This window comes from Erythrolamprus reginae, chromosome 3, assembly GCF_031021105.1.
Source record: "Erythrolamprus reginae isolate rEryReg1 chromosome 3, rEryReg1.hap1, whole genome shotgun sequence".
In the NCBI taxonomy this organism is placed as follows: domain Eukaryota; kingdom Metazoa; phylum Chordata; class Lepidosauria; order Squamata; family Dipsadidae; genus Erythrolamprus; species Erythrolamprus reginae.
The window spans coordinates 184,930,938-184,951,878 of NC_091952.1; the positions used below are offsets into that span (position 1 = coordinate 184,930,938).

The 20,941-nt window shown below is 41.0% G+C and overlaps 1 protein-coding gene across 1 annotated transcript in view; it reads left to right on the top strand.

Moving 5' to 3' along the window:
- Nucleotides 1–15,772: 15,772 nt before the first annotated feature.
- The window catches only part of SCGN (secretagogin, EF-hand calcium binding protein), a 29,988-nt gene continuing 24,819 nt past the window's right edge, over nucleotides 15,773–20,941 (top strand). The window contains exons 1-2 of the mRNA XM_070749124.1: nucleotides 15,773–15,890; nucleotides 17,860–17,930. Coding sequence (XP_070605225.1) covers nucleotides 15,818–15,890; nucleotides 17,860–17,930 — 144 coding nt within the window. The 5' untranslated portion in view covers nucleotides 15,773–15,817. The remainder of the gene's footprint in view (nucleotides 15,891–17,859; nucleotides 17,931–20,941) is intronic.

The window sequence follows — 20,941 nt, forward strand, 5'->3', positions numbered from 1 at the left end:
CATTAAGCTGCTCTAATTTCTTCTTACTGACACAGTGAAACGAAGAAGAATGAAGTCAGTGTATTTTCTCCTGTTCCAACAGTTTGATTTTCCAAAACTTTGTGATGAGGGACTCCTTTTGCAACATTGATTGGAGAGAGACATTTGGAAAGAGATAACTATATATTGAAGGGGCACAGTGGCTCAATGGTTAAAGACACTGAGCTTGAGAGCTGGAAAGCTGCCAGGCTAGGTTCGAAACCCCTTTGTGTAGTGAACTCTAGGAGGGGGTTCCTCCTGGTTCAGACCGGATACCCCGAACCAGTAGCGGCCCTCTGGTGACGTCACAATGGTATCACAGATCTGGTTCGGTCAGTGCCGGGCTGTGGGCACCACCATCTTTAAAAAAAATATTTTTCTCAATTTTTTTTACTGTTTGGAAGTTTTTTCTTCTTCTGCTGCTTGAAAAGGGGCGCTCCCATCTGCCCCCAGGTTTATATTTACCTTTATTCCTTCACCCGAGGCACAGCTGATCAACTCATCCGTGTTTCAGGTGGATTATAGCTACCGAGCATGCGTGGAAGCAGAATTGCACAAGGAGACGGGCATGTGCGCGTGAAATGTTGCGATGCGAACCGGTGGCAAAGGTTAAGTGGAACCCAACCCTGATCAGCTCCCATTACTCCTGACCACCTAGTACAGGAGTAGGCAAAGTTGGCTCTTCTATGACATATGGGCTTCCAAGTCCCAGAATTCCTGAGCTAGCATGATTGGTTCATGAATTCTGGGAGTTGAAGTCCACAAGTCATAAAAGAGCCAACTTTGCCTACCCCTGACCTAGTACTGTGATGACAAACCTATGGCACGCATGCTATAGGTGGCATGCGAGCCATACAAGAGAGCATGCAAGACTTTTCTATGCTTCAGCTCCAGCGTGCATGAGTGCACTGGCCAACTGATTTTGGCCTTTGGAAAGGCCATTTCCTCATCTGGACACTTCAGGGAAGTTTCCCTGAAGCTCCAGAGGCAAAAAAAATCCCCCAACAAACAAATCAGAAGTTCGGAAAAATGCACTTCCGGTTTGTCCATTTGGGCATTTTTAAAAATCTAACAGCATTGGGGGGCTGGGGGCAGGAGAGCCGAATCGGTAGGAACCCACTGATTTTTGGCTATTTTTTTTCCGGTGTCTGTGTGGAAGAAGCCCTCAGCTGTGCTTTGGATGAAGTTTAAAGGTCAGTATTAAGACGAGGGCGGGAAGCTGCTTCTGACACGGAGACGCCGGGAAAAAAATCGCCCAAAACCAGTGGGTTCATATCAATACGGCTCCCTGAACCGCACGGGTATGAACCCACCACTGCCTACCAGGGTTCAGAAAGGGGGGGTGCACATGCATGGGGGGGAGGGAAGGGGTGTGGGCATGGGCAAGGATGTTAGCACACCCCTTTTGGCACGCAAACCAAATAAGCTTCGCCATCAGTGACCTAGCAATTGCAAAACATGCAAATTCAAGTAGATAAATAGGTACTTTGGTGGGAAGGTAACACCATTATTTGCACCTTGGCTTATAGTCATGCTGGCCACATGACCACAGAAGCATCTTCGGACCTGCCTGCCCTTCACAGAACTCTCCCATCTCCTGGTCATGTTTGCAGACACTCAGCAACACCAATCTATTCACCTGCCTGTTTGCAAGTTGCCTAAGCAAAAACCTGTCCTGACAAATTTGCTTGTTGGAACCAGCAGGAAGTTGCAAGTTTTGGTCACATGAAGTCCCCACTTAAATGGCCCAGAAAACTCATGTAATGATAGCACTGGGGACTACCGGGATCACTGTCCTGTGACGTCACACTTTAAAACCAAATTGCTTAGCAATGGAAATTCTGGCCCCGATTACCATCATTAAGCGAGGCCTAGCTATAGAAGAAAAAGAGGTAGACAAATGTCTTGCTCAAATGTTGAGCATTTGAAACCTGCGGAGGATGGTGCTTGCTCTGAGTTATGAAGATGCTTTATTCTTCATCAATAGGTTTCATATCTCTGCCGCAGTCTCTCAAATTGTCAGGCATACCTACAATTTAGATTTAATGAGGAACAGGAAAGAGACTGATCCTTCTTCATAAGCCAGATGCGTCTTTCCCTGCATATTCAGCTTCAGATTATTAATCATGCTGAGAGTAGAAGCTCTATTTCTAAAATAGGAATGAAGAGATATTGAGCAGCCTGATCTACAGAACTGTTCAGGATTAGAGAACGGAGCCTGTTAATCACTAACAAAAGTATCGAAGCTTATATTCTACTGGAGAACAATGGCAGCCATATTTCTGTTCAAGTTACACAATTTATAAATTGTGGGCTTGGAATGATTGCGTTCATAAGTAACTCCATTTGGGTAGGATAGAGTACAAATCAGTAATGGGTTGCTAATCGGTAAGCGCCACACTGCGTACCAGTAGCAAAAATGGAGCTGCGCCTACAGCTTCGAGTGACTGGTGGGTGCGCACACACGTCCAAGTGAGATTTGGCTTCTTCACATGAGCAAGAAGCAAAATCTCATGAGAGGACGCATGGCCACATGAGATTTTGGTGATTTTTGGTAATTTTTTGCTTCTGCACATGTGCGGAAGCAAAAATATTGCCAAAATCTCACATGGCTGCATGTCCTCTTGTGAAATTTTGCTGCATGTGCATGTCCAGAAGCCAAATCACCCTTGGATGCATGCGCACACCGTCGATCACCTGGAGCTGCACATGCATCACACCACCAGCGGCGGTAAGTAGGGACCTCCTCCTGGTAGAAACACCAGAGGCTATATAGCAGTGGTGGTGAACCTTTCTTGGTTTGCGTGCCAAAAGGGGGGGTGTTGGTGTGCTAGCATGCGTGTGTGTGCTCAAACCCCTTCCCTTCCCATGCACACATGTGCAATCCCCCACACTGCCCCGTGCATATACATAATCCCACCGCCCAGTAATGGCCAGCCAAAATTTTTACTAACACATGGTGGGTGTGGCTTATTTTGTGGGTGTGGTTTAATGGTCATGTGACTGGGTAGGAGTGGCTTGCCAGTCATGTGATCAGGTGGGAGTGGCTTGAACGATCATCATCGTTCAAGTGAACTGTTAAGTCTTCGACTTACAACCTTGCCAGTGTCGCTCGCTGGGGTGACAATTTGCTTTGTGTTCCCATGCTCTCCTTCCTGGGTTGCCCCTCTGCCTCAGGCTAGGTTGCTAGGTGAACGGGTGCTGCCAGAAGCATAAATGCTGCCAACGCCACTTCCACCCACACCTTCTGCTTGCATCTCAGGCAGGAGGTGACCGCATGAGGCTGGAGGGGAGCTGGGCAGGAGAGAGGGAAGCTCGTCCGAGGCCAGGAAGGAGGAAAGAGGAAAAAAGCAAGGAGCACAGATACAGCAGCAGCAGCAGGGAAAGAAAGGAGAGCTGAGACCAGTAATCCAGGAAGTGACAGTCGCCGATCATCTGGAGCTGCACACACATCTTCATCTCTGCCAGTGGAACTGCATTCCATCCAGTCCTGCCTGCTGCCCAACCCTGCCCCCACCCCCACATATAGGCACAGGCCTCACTGAAGCCTGGGATGTCAAAAAACAGCCAAATGGGCAAACCACCATGACGGCTATATATTGTATTTGCACTGTTTTTGTAAAAGAACCTCATGGATTGTTGTATGTTTACAAAGTAGCTTTTCCCTGCATGTTGGAATTGAGTCTTCAGAGTTCCCAATCAGCTGGTAACAACCTCTGTTGTATGTACAGTAGTGGTCCTGGGGGGCTACGTTGAGAGGGGCCATTTAGCATGCAGCACTAGAGTACAACAAGAATCAAGCGACAGCATGAAGCCCATGTTGTGAGATACACAGGGGCAGTAACAGACTTTTGATCATTCTGAGAAATGGTTTTTTCGGCACAAGTGCTTTGAAGAATTGGATTTGCAAGCCGCCTATTGTTGAACGAAATTGTGCCCCTCTGAGTAATACATAGCAACCTTCACAAATGCAAAGAAAAGTATTTATTAAGTATCAGGGTAGATAAAGACTGTTTTCCCAGAGCAACATTTTATTGGCTGCAGTACAGGTTCGCAGACCTCTCTGTTCTTCAAACCGCAGCTGTTAAGAACAAATATGGTAAATGACAATAGCCCTTATTAAAATGTCAAGGTTTGAAGTGTATATGGAAAGAATAATCGAATTTTTTTCTTTTTTCCCCCCACTTGGGTCCTTGCATAACAGGGGCTGGATGAAATGCAGCATGCCAACCTGGTCAAAGCTATCAGGTTGCCTTTGAACTAGTTCCCCATAAGGAATATTTATTTCAGCATTCAAGGGCAGCTGAATTGTCGGGATATAAAATATCCAATTTTATATTGTTGAGCTTTCTTTCTTTCTTTTTTTCCATGTATGAACAGCCAAGCAAATGGTACATAATTTCTTTCTGTAGCAGGCCGTGGATTCTGGAACTTCGGTGAGAAATTTATCATAATAAACATGACACAGTTCCTGCCTTAGTCAGTACCTCCATTGGAGAAATGGCATTAGCATTGGTACTCAGAGCTAATCTGGCGGCTCCTACGAGTGCACTGTCCCGTATCGTACTGGTAGCAGCCCACTACTGGCACACTCCAAATAACATTTGGGGGGCATTGCATATTATAATAATAATTGCTTAAACATTGAATTGGCTGACTGATTTTATTATATATGGGATTTTAGTAGTAATTTTTAATTAATTAGATTTGTTGTTCTGTTGCTTTTGTATCCTGTGAACTGCCCCGAGTTTTCGGAGAAGGGCGGCATGCAAATCTAATTATTATTATTAATAATAATAATAATAATTAATAATAATAATAATAATAATAATTTCCTGTAACTTAGAAAAGGGATGTCACTTCTGAAATGTAACATAAGAAACGTAACATGTAGCCAAATTATTATTTTTCTTTTTAACCTGAAGAAATTCCTGACATTTCCTGAGAAATACACTCAAATAGTTTAATGCTGTATATATTACATGTAATCAGATGAAATGAAATTATATGAACGTTATTCCTTAGCATTAGGACTCTAAAAGGCATACATCAAGGGTGGGTTCCATTTACCTTCTGTTGTGGTTAGCTCTGGCCCAGCTCCTGCCCCAAGGAATGTGCAGGTGAATGTGGGGAAAACATCCACATGGAATCTGCCGACGAAGCCTTCTCTGGCCAAGGAAGCGTGAGTGACAGGGAAGAGGGGAGTTTGGCAGACAGCCCAGGAGGAGATCAATCATCTGTATCATCCTTGGATTCTGAACAAGAATTAATGACACATCCACGCATGCGTAGAGTGATGCATAGGAGACAACAACTGAAGGATTATTACAAGAGAAAATGAGGCCACCTGTGGTTGGGTGGGGCTGCTGTAATTAGTGCTACAGATAAAAGTGCAGCCTGGTGTTTTAGCCTCATGGCAGTTTATCTGATTCATTGTTTCATCAAGATCGTGGTTTTTGTGCTGTTCAAGAATCTGTGTGGATTCTCTGGACTTTAGAATTAGACTCAATTTCCCAGTTATTGGGTGAGCAATTGGACTGCATTTAACCTGTGCCTTGTGTGTACCAGAAAATCCCTTTGACATTTAAAAAGGGAGCTGTTTCTGTTTTTCTGTTCATAAAAACTTTTGGGTTTTCCTTTTATTATGTTAATTACCCTGTAATTACGGGCAGTTGAGACACGCTGGCAGAACACCTTCTGGTTCACATTACAATGTTTCTCACACAAGTGTGCGTCCCCTTGTGCAATTTGGTTTCCGCGCATGCTCAGTAGCTGAAATCAGCCGGAAACACAGCCAAGGAGCTGATCAGCTGTGCTTCAGGTGAAGAAATAAAGGTCAGTATTAACCGGGGGTGAGCAGGAGAGCCCTTTTCCAAGCAGCCAAAGAGGAGAAGCCATCCAAACAGGGAAAAATTCACAAAAAAATTCAAAAAAAAAAAAGATGGTGGCACCCATGGACTGGCATCGACTGAATCGGATCTTTGATTTCATCAGCGGGCTGCTACTAATTCTGGAGATCCAGTCCAAACCAGGGGGAACCCACCCCTGGCATACATACCTTCCACAAATACAGTCCTCATAAGTTAATAGGAAGAAATAAAGCAATAAAAGAGATACTGCATGGGGGGGTAAAACATTGGACATCTAGGAATAAAGTGATGAGGGTCAACCTGTCAAGACTGGCATTATGGCCCTTTAAATGTCTTTGAATTCAAAGAGGCTTATTTTCTTAGGTATTTCTCAAAAATTCTTCTTCTTCAACAATGTGACCATTCAGATGGAACTGAGTGTAGTTCTGGCTTTTGTTTTGCCTTTTAAAGATCATCCTGAATCTTGATATTCAGGGTATTTGCTATCCTCCTTATCATGGTGTCATCTATGAAGTTGATAGAAAACATAGAAACATAGAAGATTGATGGCAGAAAAAGACCTCATGGTCCATCTAGTCTGCCCTTATACTATTTCCTGTATTTTATCTTAGGATGGATATACTGTATGTTTATCCCAGGCATGTTTAAATTCAGTTACTGTGGATTTACCACCCACAACTGTTGGAAGTTTGTTCTAAGCATCTACTATGCTTTCAGTAAAATAATATTTTCTCACATTGCTTCTGATCTTTCCCCCAACTAACCTTAGACGTGCCCCCTTGTTCTTGTGTTCACTTTCCTATTAAAAACACTTCCCTCCTGAACCTTATTTAACCCTTTAACATATTTAAATGTTTCGATCATGTCCCCCCTTTCCCTTCTGTCCTCCAGACTATACAGATTGAGTTCATTAAGTCTTTCCTGATAAATTTTATGCTTAAGACCTTCCACCATTCTTGGAGCCCATCTTTGGACCCATTCAATTTTATCAATATCTTTTTGTAAGTGAGGCCTCCAGAACTGAACACAGTGTTCCAAATACGATCCCACCTGACAGTGCTCTATACAATCTCCCTCTTCCTGCTTGTTATACCTCTAGCTATGTAGCCAAGCATTCTACTTGCTTTCCCTACTGCCTGACTGCACTGTTCACCCATTTTGAGACTGTCAGAAATCACTACCCCTAAATCCTTCTCTTCTGAAGTTTTTGCTAACACAGAACTGCCAATACAATACTCAGATTGAGGATTCCTTTTCCCCAAGTGCATTATTTTGCATTTGGAAACATTAGACTGCAGTTTCCATTGCTTTGACCACTTATCTAGTAAAGCTAATCTTGTTTGATATGCGTGATAACCTTGTGCATATTTGTTGCACACAGATGGCCACAGAATGGAGCCCTGTAATACTCAACTTGACATCTCATTTCTAGCTTGACATGGACCACTGACTAGTTCTAACAGAATAGAGTTATTATTGTAAGCCATCACATTCTTAGACAAAAATACAGCATATTTTATTACAGTGTGATATAATAATGCCCTTTGTTAGAAGTAATGGCTTTTGGCTAAAGGCAAGGAGGATACAAAACATCTTTTCAGTGTAGTTTATTGTATTTCATCTTTATCAGGGCTCAGAACCCTCTCCTGGAGTGATATCATAGGAATCAGTCTGTAGAGCTTTGCAAAAAACAGGATAGATATATGAGCCACAATGAAACTGGAACAGCTGAAGAGATTTTAATGTCCATGCTTAAATGCTAATTATAAGGAGAAAGAGAAAAAGACAGATTAAACTCTGATATAATGTTACTATAGCAGTGAGTATGATGTGCCAGTGCCTGGAGGCTGTGAGGGTCTGGATTGAAGTAAACTGGCTCAGACTTAACCTGGACAAGACTGAATGGCTGTGGGTATTGCCTCTGAAGGATTATATTGACTGTCCATCCTTGGTTCTAGGAGGGGGGAAATTACACCCCACAGAACATGTTCACTATTTGGGTGTCCTCCTAGACTTGCAACTAAGATTAGACCAACACCTGACATCTGTAGCTAGGGAGTGTGGATACTGTCAAAGTCCCTAATGAAGACAATGTCTTCGAAGGGGCTAAGAGCAACCCAGCCATGTGGGATCACTCACGAACGCGAATCCTAGAAAGAAGACTTGGACACATTCTCTCTCTGGGTGAAGTGACATAGTATGGAGCCATGTACCTCTTTTTATTTGGGAGCATGAACAAACGGGGATAATTACACGTACATGTCAAGTGATACACAAACATCCAATAACATAACTTCAAACATAACATATCTTTGAGTTCTTCCTTTCCCACAAACTAATTTCCTAGAAACTTTTCCTTTGAGCAAATGTTTCTCACACCTAATTTCTCTGAAGCCTTCTGCCTTATCACAACGAATCTTCTTAATCACCCTCTCGTCCTGTGTTTGCTTCAGGCAATGTAAATCTCCCCCTTTGATCATATAACGTCCTGTCTGGAGTGATGTAAACTTGTTTATCAGTGAGATGTTTATTGAGCCCTTTTGTTTCCCTTCACCAGTAATACAGACTAGGCAAGTTAGTGTCGTCCTATCCTGGCTTATAATAGAAGCAGAGCATTTTTATGCTAGAGGTCCAGATATATATAATTATGATATAATCCTATTCTAACATTCATGCTATACTGCAACAAGGGAGACCTTTGGACAGGTTCGCCTAATGCACCAGTTGTGACCCTACTTGGATCAGGAGGCTCTTCTCATGGTCCCTCATGCCTATATCATCTCCCAATTAGATTATTGCAATGCTCTATACATGGAGCTACTCCTGAAGAACGTTTGGAGACTACAGCTGGTCCAGAATGCAGCTAAGCGAGCTATTGTGGGTGCACCTAGATATACCCACGTTGCACCAATCTTCCACGGATTGCACTGGTCTCCAGGTGCAATTCAAGGTGTTGGTCATTCCCTTTCAAGCCCTACATGGCTTAGGGCCAGACTATCTTTGGGACCGCCTCCCACCACATAACTCCCAGCAACCAATAAGGGCCCATAGGGCTGGTCTTCTCTGGGTCCCGTCAGCTAAACAGTATCTGCTGGCAGGTCCACGGGGGAGGATCTTCTCTGTGGCTGCTCCGACTCTCTGGAACCAGCTACCTCCTGAGATATGGACTACACCATCCTACTGGCCTTCTGGAAAGCTGTAAAGATTTGGCTTTCCTGGCAAGCCTGGGGCCGTTGATCTGATGGGGTACCATTGAAATCTGGCCATAAATGGCATATATGGTTGGGGTTTTTTTTAATTGTGGGATTTAAATAGTTTTTAAATTGTTTTTAGAGATTTTAATACTATCTACCATATTTTTCGCTCTATAAGACGCACCTGCTGATAAGACGCACCTAGTTTTTAGAGGAGGAAAATAGAAAAAAAAATATTTTGAGCCAAAAAGTAGGCTAAAATATTTATTACAATAACACTGCCCTAGGGGAATTGGGAAAATATACAAACAAGCCCCCCTCTCTCTTTCTTTCTATCTCTCCCTCTTTCTCTCTACCTTTCTCTTTCTCTCTCTCCCTTTCTCTGTCCCTCTCTTTCTTTCTCTCTGTCCCTCTTTCTTTCTCTTTGTCCTTCTCTTTCTTTCTCTCTGTCCCTCTCTTTCTTTCTTTCTCTCTGTCCCTCTTTCTTTCTCTCTGTCCCTCTTTCTTTCTCTCTGTCCCTCTTTCTTTCTCTCTGTCCCTCTCTTTCTTTCTCTCTGTCCCTCTTTCTTTCTCTCTCTTATCTCTCCTTCTCTCACTCACTCTCTTTGTATCTCTCTCTTTCTCTCTCTCCTTCTCTATCTCTCCCTCTTTCTCTCTCCCCCTTTCTATCTCTCCTCTTCCTTTCTCTCTCTTTCTTTCTCCCTTATTTTTTCTGTTTTTCTGCTGTGGGCGGTTTAGGGCCCCTCAAACCCCGACGACCTCGCCCCCGGATCCTGGCCGGGACAGGGCAGCTTCCTCTGACAGGCGTCGCGCGGGGCCGAGGGGGCTCAGCAGGAGGCGCAGCGGCAGGCGGAGAGAGGGAAGGGGGGCAGCGGCGTCACTCCTGGCCTTGGCGGGCCGCCCGACCCTCCCCACCTCCTGCAAACGCGGCGGGCGGTGGGGGGAGAGCGAAGAGCCGGCTCCGGCGGGCGCGGGGCTTGGCTGGCTGGCGGGGGGAGCGCCACTGGTGGTGCGAAGGGAGACCCTCCTCCGGGAGGGAGGGGGCCAGGCAGCAGCTAGCCAGCCGAGTTCGCAGCCAAACTTTGCACAGGCGGCGGCCGGCTGCGAGCGACTGGCTGAGACCTCCACGCCTCCTGAAGCGATTCCCATAGCCTTCCCAAAGGCTCGGAACCGCCAACGCTCCTCCGGTGCCGCTCCGCCTCCTAAACCTGCGGGGTGGAGGCGTCCCCTGGCCCAGCACTTCCGGAGGCTGAAAAGCGCGGCTCTCTTCGGGGTTGGGAAGAGGAGAGGCGGCGACAGAGGCGGCGCTCTCCAGATGAGTATATCGCCGCCCCCCCCTCTGCTCCAGCGCCTCCCCCCCCTCCCTGCCTGCATCTTCGCTCCATAAGACGTGGCTGATTTTTCATCCTACTTTGGGAGGAAAAAAACTGCGTCTTATGGAGCGAAAAATACGGTATATGTTTTATTTTTTGTTTTGAGCTGCCTAGAGTCCCTAGGGAGATGGGCGGCATACAAATCAATCAATCAAACAAACAAACAAACACTTGTATCCATTTGAAGCATAAAGAAGTGAAATGTATTCAGAGCCAGAATTGGCTGTTTTGTCATCAGCATTTGCCACACAATGACATTTATTTATTTATTTGTTTGTTTGTTTGTTTGTTTACTTAATTACTTACTTAATTACTTACTTAATTACTTGGTTGGTTGGTTGGTTGGTTGGTTGGTTGGTTGGTTGGTTGGTTGGTTGGTTGGTTGGTTGGTTGGTTGGTTGATTTGTATGCCGCCCCTCTCCATAGACTCGGGGCGGCTCACAGCAATAACAAAACAATGAATGACAAATCTAATATTTAAGTAACTAAAAACCCCTTATTAAAAAAGCAAAGCATACACACAAACATGCCATGCATAAATTGTATAGACCTGGGGGGAAGGGGATATCTCAATTCCCCCATGCCTGACGACAGAGGTGGGTTTTAAGGAGCTTACGAAAGGCAAGGAGGGTGGGGGAAATTCTGATCTCTGGGGGGAGCTGGTTCCAGATGGTCGGGGCCACCACAGAGAAGGCTCTTCCCCTGGGAGCCGCCAAATGACATTGTTTAGTCAACAGGATCCGGGGAAGGCCAACTCTGTAGGACCTAACTGGTCGCTGGGATTTGTGCGGCAGAAGGCGGTCCCAGAGGTATTTTGGTCCGATGCCATGAAGGACTTTATAGGTGATAACCAACACTTTGAATTGTGACCGGAAACTGATTGGCAACCAATGCAGACTGCGGAAAGCATTTGAATGCTTCCCTCTGATAACGAACTGAGCAAAGATATTATCTTATGGATAGATATTGAGTTTCCTTACCCAGCAGTTTTAGCAGTTCTAAAAAACTGCTAAATTCTAATCAAAAGTAAGGCCAACTATTTTCCACTCCTCCTTACTTTTAATCTGTATTTATTTCCTTTCAGGTCCCCCACTGAATCTATTCTTCTACTTAGAAAATTAGGTGAGGGTAATAAAAAGTTTTGCTTAAGCCTATTCATTAGGTATGGAGGCAATTCTTGCTTTAAATATCATATTTAATATTTCATAAGCCTTTATCCAGAGCATAACAATTATTCATTGGTTTTTATTGTAATTAATGTTTTAGCTTTAATGGTTATGCCTTTCATTTTAATGAGTTTACATATCCCAAATGTGTAAGCACATACAAATGTTGATTGATAGTATTGATTTAAGATTAGCTTCATTGTATTCTGATGTAATTGTAGATATGAACATAGCAGTGTAAATGTAAAGTTATATCCAAAGGCATGGAAAGGAAGATGAAAAATACATCTCTACCTAGATTAGAAACTTCTAAACTTAATCAAGGAATTAAAATCCTCTAAATTGGGAATGTGAGAATCTCAATTTCTGATATATATAATGTCTTTCTTTATTCTGAACTAATCAAACTTTTTAAAATACTTTAATAGAACATTTTATAGATAAGGCAGATGTAGATCTCTGCAAGGTTTTTAACTAAAAGCTATATTCTCTCCTACTGTTTAATCTAATAGCCTAATAAGACTATCACTCATTTAGTAATAGTCTTTCCTGAGAACCATGGGCAAAATGTCTCATTTCTCCATAATTTAGATCCAGTTGTGGGAATGGTTAGTTTTACTTAGCAGTTATTCCTTGGGCCAGAAATTAAACAAACCAAGCACCCAATATGGGATTAGACCCAGAAAAAATCATATTTAAATTAATCAGTGCTTTAATATTTTAATAAATAACTCGTTGATGAGCATACATAATACTCCTTCCTCCTCCATTTTTTCCCACAACAACCCCCCTATGACATAGGTTTGTCTCAGAAAGAGTAACTAGTCCAAAATCATCCAGTTGACTTTCATGCCTAAACTGAGACTAGAAACCACAGTCTTCTGGTTTCTAAATGTTCACCTTAACACTACTAGACCAAATTGACCTGTAGATTCATTGGTTTTGAGAATATTGATGCCTACTCTGAACCCAAAGTTTTAAAGATAATATATAACTTTTGTCAGAAATCTGATGACAAATAATAAAACTAATAATGGCAGCATAAGTTCATCATTTTCTTGCTTGGCATAGTAATAACTCCAGAATTTAATATCCGTCTGCATTGCTAAGCTAAGTTCTACTTTTTCAAGAAATTCATATCTAGCTCAGATCAGTTTCCATGCAGTACAAGACCCAAAATTCTTTTCAGATTAATCTACCAAAAAAAAAAAGGACGTTTATTTATTTATTAGACTTCTGTGTCACCCTTCTTGAAGTGATTCAGGGGAGTGTACAACATAATGAAAACAATGTGTATGAAGAAATCTAATTAGTGTTAAAAATAATTATTTGTAAAATCATTTTAAAAAACCTATATTGTCTCTGAGAAGCCAGCCAAATTATTTCTCTTACCCCATTTAAAAATTTTATTCCTAACCCACTCTTTTCCAGAGATGTCAGATATTAATTTTACTCAATGGTGAAATCCTTTTTTCTTTTTTTTTTACTACCAGTTCTGTGGTCTTGGCTTGATGGGTGTGGTGTGACTTGAGTGTGGCTGGAGAAACATACTGCAAAATCTCCATTCCCTCCCCACTCCTGGGGGAAGGATTTTGCAAAATCTCCAATCCCACCCCACTCTGGGCCAGCCAGAGGTAGTATTTGCCAGTTCCCTGAGCTATTCAAAATTTCCACTACCGGTTCTCCAAATTACTCAAAATTTCTGTTCCCACTTCTCCAGAACCTGTCACTAATTTAATTTCACTATAATTTGCTGGATTTCATCCTTGATTTAACTGTTCCTAACAGCATAGGAGTTGACACTCAATATATCTGTAGAACATTCGATTGGGGAAGACCATGTTAGATAAACCAAAAATGACACTCCCATTGCAAATCAAGCTGTCACTCATATATGGAATAAATGAAGATGCAGCTGAACAAAAGTAGACATTTTGTGTACATTCATTTTTCCAGAGTTTCTTTTAGAAATCTTTTGCATTGCTGCCTCAGTTGTTATGCAATCAATTCAAGCTTTTACAAAGGGTTCTGATTCTAAATAATTAATACTGTAAGCAGAATGGGAAATTGGATAAAGTAGAAATAAGATAATTTTTTCTAGATATGACATATCACTAGTTTAAGTAGTCAAAGATTGAGCCTTACTCTCTGTGGTTTCTTACTTCTTCCCATCATATTATGTTGTCTTATATGGAGGAGTGTAAATAAAGTTCTCAGAAAGTAATGATTAAGGGCTAGCCATAGGCAGTTAATTGCAGGATCTGATAAAAGACAACAACATAGCTGATACATTTTTTTAAAAAAAGGAAGGTAATGGATAGTGCTAATAATTACCATCTTGCTCAAATGCAGCCTCAAAAACACCCAACACTAGCTTTCTGTCAAGGCTTGGATGTAATTACATAGCCATTGTTATTGGTATCTGATAAGAAACCATTTAAAAACCCTAATTTAACATTCTACAAATAGACTGCTTCTACGAGATGCACTGGAGCCTTCAGACCCATTTTGAGTGCTGAAATTACTGTTGATAAATTAACAATGATTAATTTTAAAAAAATATTTCTTTTTCATATCTTTCAATATATATATATATATATATATATATATCATATACTGTATATCAAGTGTGTAGGAAATCTTTTTGAAAACACAGGTGATGTTTTAAAATGTCTCTGGTGGAATAACTCTAATTCATAAGAGCCACGTAAGATTGATTCTCTTGTACTGATTAGGGCTAAAAAGTTATCCCAACAGATGCACCCTGGCTTCTGATTAAATAATGACAGGTTATTCATAGTCATACCTTAACTTCTTTGTCTATAGTTAGATATTCCCTAGAAGCCACTTTATATGAATAGAATAGAATGGAATGGAATAGGAATAGGAATGGAATGGAATAGAACCAAAGTATCTTTGAGACCATCTTTTACCACATACCTCCTAGTGACTGGTAAGATCCCACAGGGTTGGTCTGCTTCAGGTTCTCATTAGCTAAACAGTGGCGGGTCCGCAGGGGAGAGCCTTCCCTGTGGTTGGCCCGACTCTCTGAAATCAGCTACCTCTTGAGATCCGCAGTGTCCCCACTTTATTGGCCTTCCAAAAAGCTGTAAAGACCTGTCTATTCTGACGGGCCTAGGGCCATTGACTTGGATGGGAGTGTTACTAGTGAGGTCGGCCCATGAATGTATGGATGGCTGCAATTATTTTAAATTGAAATGTTTTTATATTGATCCATGTTCATTTTGTTGTCAGCCGCCCTGAGTCCCTAGGGAGTTGGGCGGGATAGATAGATAGATAGATAGATGGATGGATTGATGGATGGATGGATGGATGGATGGACGGACGGACAGACGGACAAATAAATAAATAAATAAATAAATACAATAAATAAATGGATGGACGGACGGACGGATGGACAGATGGACAAATAAATAAATAAATAGATATATAGATGGATGGGTAGGTAGATAGATAGATAGATGGATGGGTGCGTGGGTAGATAGATAGATAGATAGATAGATAGATAGATAGATAGATAGATAGATAGATAGATAGATAGATAGATAGATAGATAGATAGATAGATAGATAGATAGATAGATAGATAGATGATAGATAGATAGATAGAATAACAGAGTTGGAGGGGACCTTGGAGGTCTTCTAATCCAACCCCTTGCTTAGGCAGGAAACCCTACACTTATTATTACACCTACTGTTATATACAACTACTAGTGTGTGTGGGGGATTAATTAAAAACCAATACCAACTTCATCAAATTTTGCAAAGCTCAAGCACGTTTCCCAATAGAGACCTTTACGCTGCAGCTTCCCCCACCTCCCTCTCCAGTGTAGCTCTTACACGGTTTGCTCATCCGAAACCGTCGCAAGTAAGGCGAGGGCAACTTAATTTAAAACGCCGTTTCGGCTCCCCTTGCTTTCGGTCAGGAGCGGTTGTCTGTCCCCCCCCCCCCTTCCCCCAACCAGTTAATCCCTTCGGAAACCACCATCCGCGCACTTTCCTTGACTTTGCTTGCCCCTCCTCTTCGAGGTCGCTCCGACCGCCTCTCGAAGCAGCAGGTGGGACCTTGGGAGTGCTGGGCGGCGCCCCACCGTCGCTTCCCTTTGCCAGTCGCCGTCGCCAAGGGGTCGGTTCAAAAGACCGGCACCCCAAACCCTTTGGCCTTTCGTCAGCACCATGGAGAGCGATCTCTTGCCCCGCTTGGACGCGGCAAGTTTCCGGAGCCTGTGGCAGCGCTTCGACGCTGACGGTGAGTGACAGACGGGGGAGACGGGGGCTGGGGTGGAGCGCGGGGGGTTTTGGGGGGCAAAAACTTAATTTGGGATAAGTATGTTTCGCTCTTATAATAATAACAGAGTTGGAAGGGACCTGAGAGGTCCTCTAGTCCAACCATCTGCTCGGGGCAGGAGACCCAACACTACTTCAGACAAATGGTTATCCAATATCTTCTTTAAAACTTCCCATGTTGCAACATTCGCAACTTCTAGAGGCAAGCTGTTCCACTGATCAATTGTTCTAACTGTCAGGAATGTTTTCCTTAGTTCTAAGTTGCTTCTCTCCTTATTCAGTTTCCACCCATTGCTTCTTCCTCAGGTGCTTTGGAGAATAGGCAGACTCCCTCTTCTTCGTGGCAGCCCCTGAGATATCGGAACACTGCTATCATGTCTCCCCTAGTCTTTCTTCTCTCGGGCCTTTTGTTTGATTGAGAGTCCCTGCTCGTTGGGATTTCCTTACTTGTCCTGAACTTTTATCTGTAACCGATGTGCTTCATTTTCCAATACAAGATGCCCTGTCAATCTGTGAACTTTTTATGTCACTGGTTGAGAGACGATTAATCAATGGATGACCAACTAGTTTGTTTACTCCTGAATAGTTTTTAATGACTCATTACTCACAGGGACAGTTTTTCCCACCACCTCCTTCATGCTATTACTTTGCTGAATACCGAATTCTTGCAGTTTTGTCTAATGTCTATGTACACTGCTCAAAAAAATAAAGGGAACACTTAAACAACTCAATATAACTCCAAGTAAATCAAACTTCTGTGAAATAAAACTGTCCACTTAGGAAGCAACACCGACTGACAATCAATTTCACATGCTGTTGTGCACATTCAACTTTGTACAGAACAAAGTATTCAATGAGATTATTTCATTCATTCAGTTCTAGGATGTGTTATTTTAGTGTTCTCTTTATTTTTTTTGAGCAGTATACATCTACCCATAGAAATCCAAAATATTCTTATTTATCCTTCTTATTCACTTTTCCCTTTCTATTGGTATTATTATTATTCTCTGTGGCTTTGTATGTACACTGAGTGTGTTGTTACCGGAGACATATTCTTGGTGTGAATCACAGATGGCCAAATAAAGTATTCAATTCATGGTATAATTGGCTAAAACAAGACAAATTTGATCAGATGACGCATCATCTAGATCCGGCCATAAAAGATATGCATGGCTTTATTATGGGTTTTGAATTGCCTATTAAATTGTTCCTATTTTAAGATATTTTAATACTAATATGTTTGTTCTTTCTGGATGTGAGCTGCCAGAATCCTTAGGGAGTTGGGTGACATACAAATAGAACAAACAAACAAACAAATACCAAAATTTAGTATAAAATAGACCTATGAATGAAGAAATTATATAGCACTGCATTATTTTACTTTATGTATATTTAATATGAAAAATAAATAGGTACTTAAATAGGTAATCAAACAATATGTTGAAAAAGAATTAGGTGACTCAACTTATTGTAAACCGATTTCTTTTTACTATATTAATAATAGACAACACTAAGGATTGCGATATTGCAATTTTTAAATAAGGAAGAAAACTAGCAAAGAAGCTGTATTAGAAACTTGTCAATGTTCTACTTGTTCTTGTTTTAGATGTATGTTATGTTTATGTTGTATGTTTTCCCCCTGTATATGTATGTTTGTTTTTTAAAGGAAATTTAATAAAGACTATTTTTTTAAAAAGCATTCATTCAATTCAATTAAAGTAAATAAGTCATTCATGAGTTGCATATGTTAGAGGAAAATGCTTTAACAACAGGAGGAGTAGATTCAGGGCTTACTTTGTGTCTCAAGCTCCTTTGAAATTATAGATTTGATCCATTTATGAAATAGGAATTGGCGATGTGAAGCATTGGGCTTAGGATTGATACACTTACTGCATATTCAGTAATATAGTTTATTTTATTTTATTTTTTAGACAATGGTTACATAGAAGGAAAAGAGCTTGATAACTTTTTCTGTCACCTGCTTGAGATCCTGGGCAGTAAAGTAAGTACTGTACTCCATCATGTGATATGCATGTAAGAATGACATGAACAAAAGCTTGTCCAGCCTATTCATGGATTAAATACAGCAGAGCTGAACATCTGTTTTGGAACTCAATTGTTTACCATGAGCTGTTGGGAGGAGAGGCTGAATTTATTTCTCTACCCTTCCTCCACTGAAATAACAGGTTGGTTTTTTAAGACTTCTCAGTGCAGAGTCTTGGTTGTCGTTCAATCCTATGCTTGATCGCGATGACGGTATTTAACCATGTCTTTACATGTATCTCTTACTGATTTGCCTGGTAATTCCTACCACTAAAAATCATTTGCTACCCCAGAGTCTACTTCGCTTCCTTTCAACCATCTCATTACTGCTGTCTCTGTTTTGATTCTCCCCATTTGCCACTTACCCACTGGTCATATTTCAGGCATCAGGCTCACCTGTCTTTTTCAGGAAACAGTACCACCTGTTTAAGTTTAATTAATGAACCTTGTGTATCCATTGAGCAGATAAAGGAAGTTGTGAAGCAGGTGTCCTATGGCCTATAGAATCTGTGGTAACATTGGTTTTACAGATGTTGTATTCTGGGTTCCAAAATAAATTAATACCAGATTACTTGGATGCAAAGATACGTAAATAAGGTACTGTGTGGTTATTTTATTTTAGCAAATGAATTATCCTTTTATTTTAGTTTTCATTGCTTCCTGTTCAGAGTATAAAAGGAGATACACAATCTCCCTCTATGGTTAATAATAATAATAATCATAATAATCATAACAACCACAACAACAACAAAGTTGGAAGGTACCTTGGAGGTCTTCTAGTCCAACCTCCAGCTAAGGCAGGAAACTCTACACTACTTCAGACAAATGGTTATCCAACATCTTCTTAAAAGCTTCCAGTGTTGGAGCATTCACAACTTCTGGAGGCAATCTGTCCCACTGATCAATTGTTCTGTCAGGAAATTTGACCTTAGTTTTAAGTTGCTTCTCTCCTTGTTTAGTTTTCATCATTGTTTCCTGTTCTACCCTCAGGTGCTTTGGAGAATAGGTTGACTCTCTCTTCTTTGTGGCAACCCCTGAGATATTGGAACACTGCTATTATGTCTCCCCTGGTCCTTCTTTTCATTAAACTGGACATACCCAGTTACTGCAACCATTGTTCATATGTTTTAGCCTCCAGTCCCCATATCATCTTTGTTGCTCTTCTCTGTACTCTTTCTAGAGTCTCAACATCCTTTTTACTTCGTGGTGACCAAAACTGAATGTAATGCAGTCTACTTTGCCTGTCCTTGAACATGTAGAGTTTTAATTTATGAAATTACAAAAGGCATAGGCAATACTTTTATTACATTAGTTGTGTATTTATTTACACCCTAGCAAAGAGACTTTTCCATTTCTAACCATTGCTAACCGGGCAAACTGTTAAAAAGCAGAAATGAAGGAAAGTTAAATTTGGGTATGTTTAAATCATGTCTGAACTAAGGTTCCATTTTATATGGAATATAAGAACAATTTGCAAGTATGTAAATTGAGATTAACAGGTAAAGAAATAGGTTGTACCAAGGACCTTCCCTAAAATATCTACAAATCTTTTTAAAAAGGATCCCAGCTGTTAAACTTTGAACCATTTATTGGAAGGCTACCGTAAGCATATGTATGTGATCAGTTATTCTAAATTGGTAGCACTGTAATTACAACATTATATTTCCATGTAACACCAAAAAATAAACAAAGGAAGATTAAGGGATAAATGTTAGCTGATGTAGTTCCATCGGTAGCCGAATTTTTTTTTTAAAAGAAGGGTCATATTTCTAAATATATGAACAGTAGGTTAGTGTCTGTTGCTCTCTCTGGAAGTGTATATCCAATTTTATTTTTGACCTCTTTGTTTTCAGAGGCGAGATCTCCATGAAAATTGGCCATTTTAGCTGAGCATGGTTACCATGCTTTACATGAAATGACATTTTGTAGAAAGAACAATTTTCCGTTTCACTGAATAGAATTATAGTGTCACTGCAGACATTTCCCCAGTCATGAAGGAGTCAGAATACCATGTTTCTATGTTTCAATGCCTAAAGATTTCTGGTAATCTTATTGCAATTGTAGGATCCTAGTTCGTTACAAATATTAAAAGAGAGAAAAAGAAATTGACAGGAGAAAGGAGAAATCTATCTCAGCAACCTGTCCTATTGTCTCTCCTATATTTCTTTATATATCCTTCTTCTATTCCTATGTCTTTTCTTCTTTTCTTTCATTGATATAATTCACTATGAGTATATCCTCTGTAACCTTCATTATGTTTTGGACAAAACAACCAACCAACCAACCAACCAAACAAACAAACAAATAAATAAATATACCACTGTAGCGTATAAAAAAGCTCTACAGAGAATCATTAAAACTATCCAGAATATCATTGGGCTCCAGCTATCCACCCTGGATGATATAATCGAATCTCACTGTTTTAGAAAGCTGCACAACATTCTTAGAGATTCTTCTCATCCTGCTCACAATCTTTTTGAACTGTTGCCTTCTTGCAGAAGATACAGAAAAATTAAAACTTGGACCACACTTTTTCCGAATAGTTTTTAATCCAAGAGCTATACTCGCACTTAACAATGAACAAAAGGGTCACCATCAGTGAGCTGTTGGACAGTATTACTTGGTCTGTTGTGATGGTTCAGAGTGGGGAATTTGTGGTGGGTGGGGTATGTTTTGGGGGATTGTTATGTATGTTGGGACTGGTCTTTAGGCATTATTAACCGCCCCGATTCCTCAGAGAGGGGCAAGATACAAATCCAATAATAATAATAATAATAATAATAATAACAACAACAACAACAACAACAACAATAACAACAATGATAACAATAACAACAACAATCTCATTGTATGGGTATATTGTGCATATACATACAATGACAATAAAGTATTTATTTATTTATGTATAAATAAATAGGACCATGAGTTTGACACCCCTGATGAAGAGAATATGTACTAACTAGTTATGCT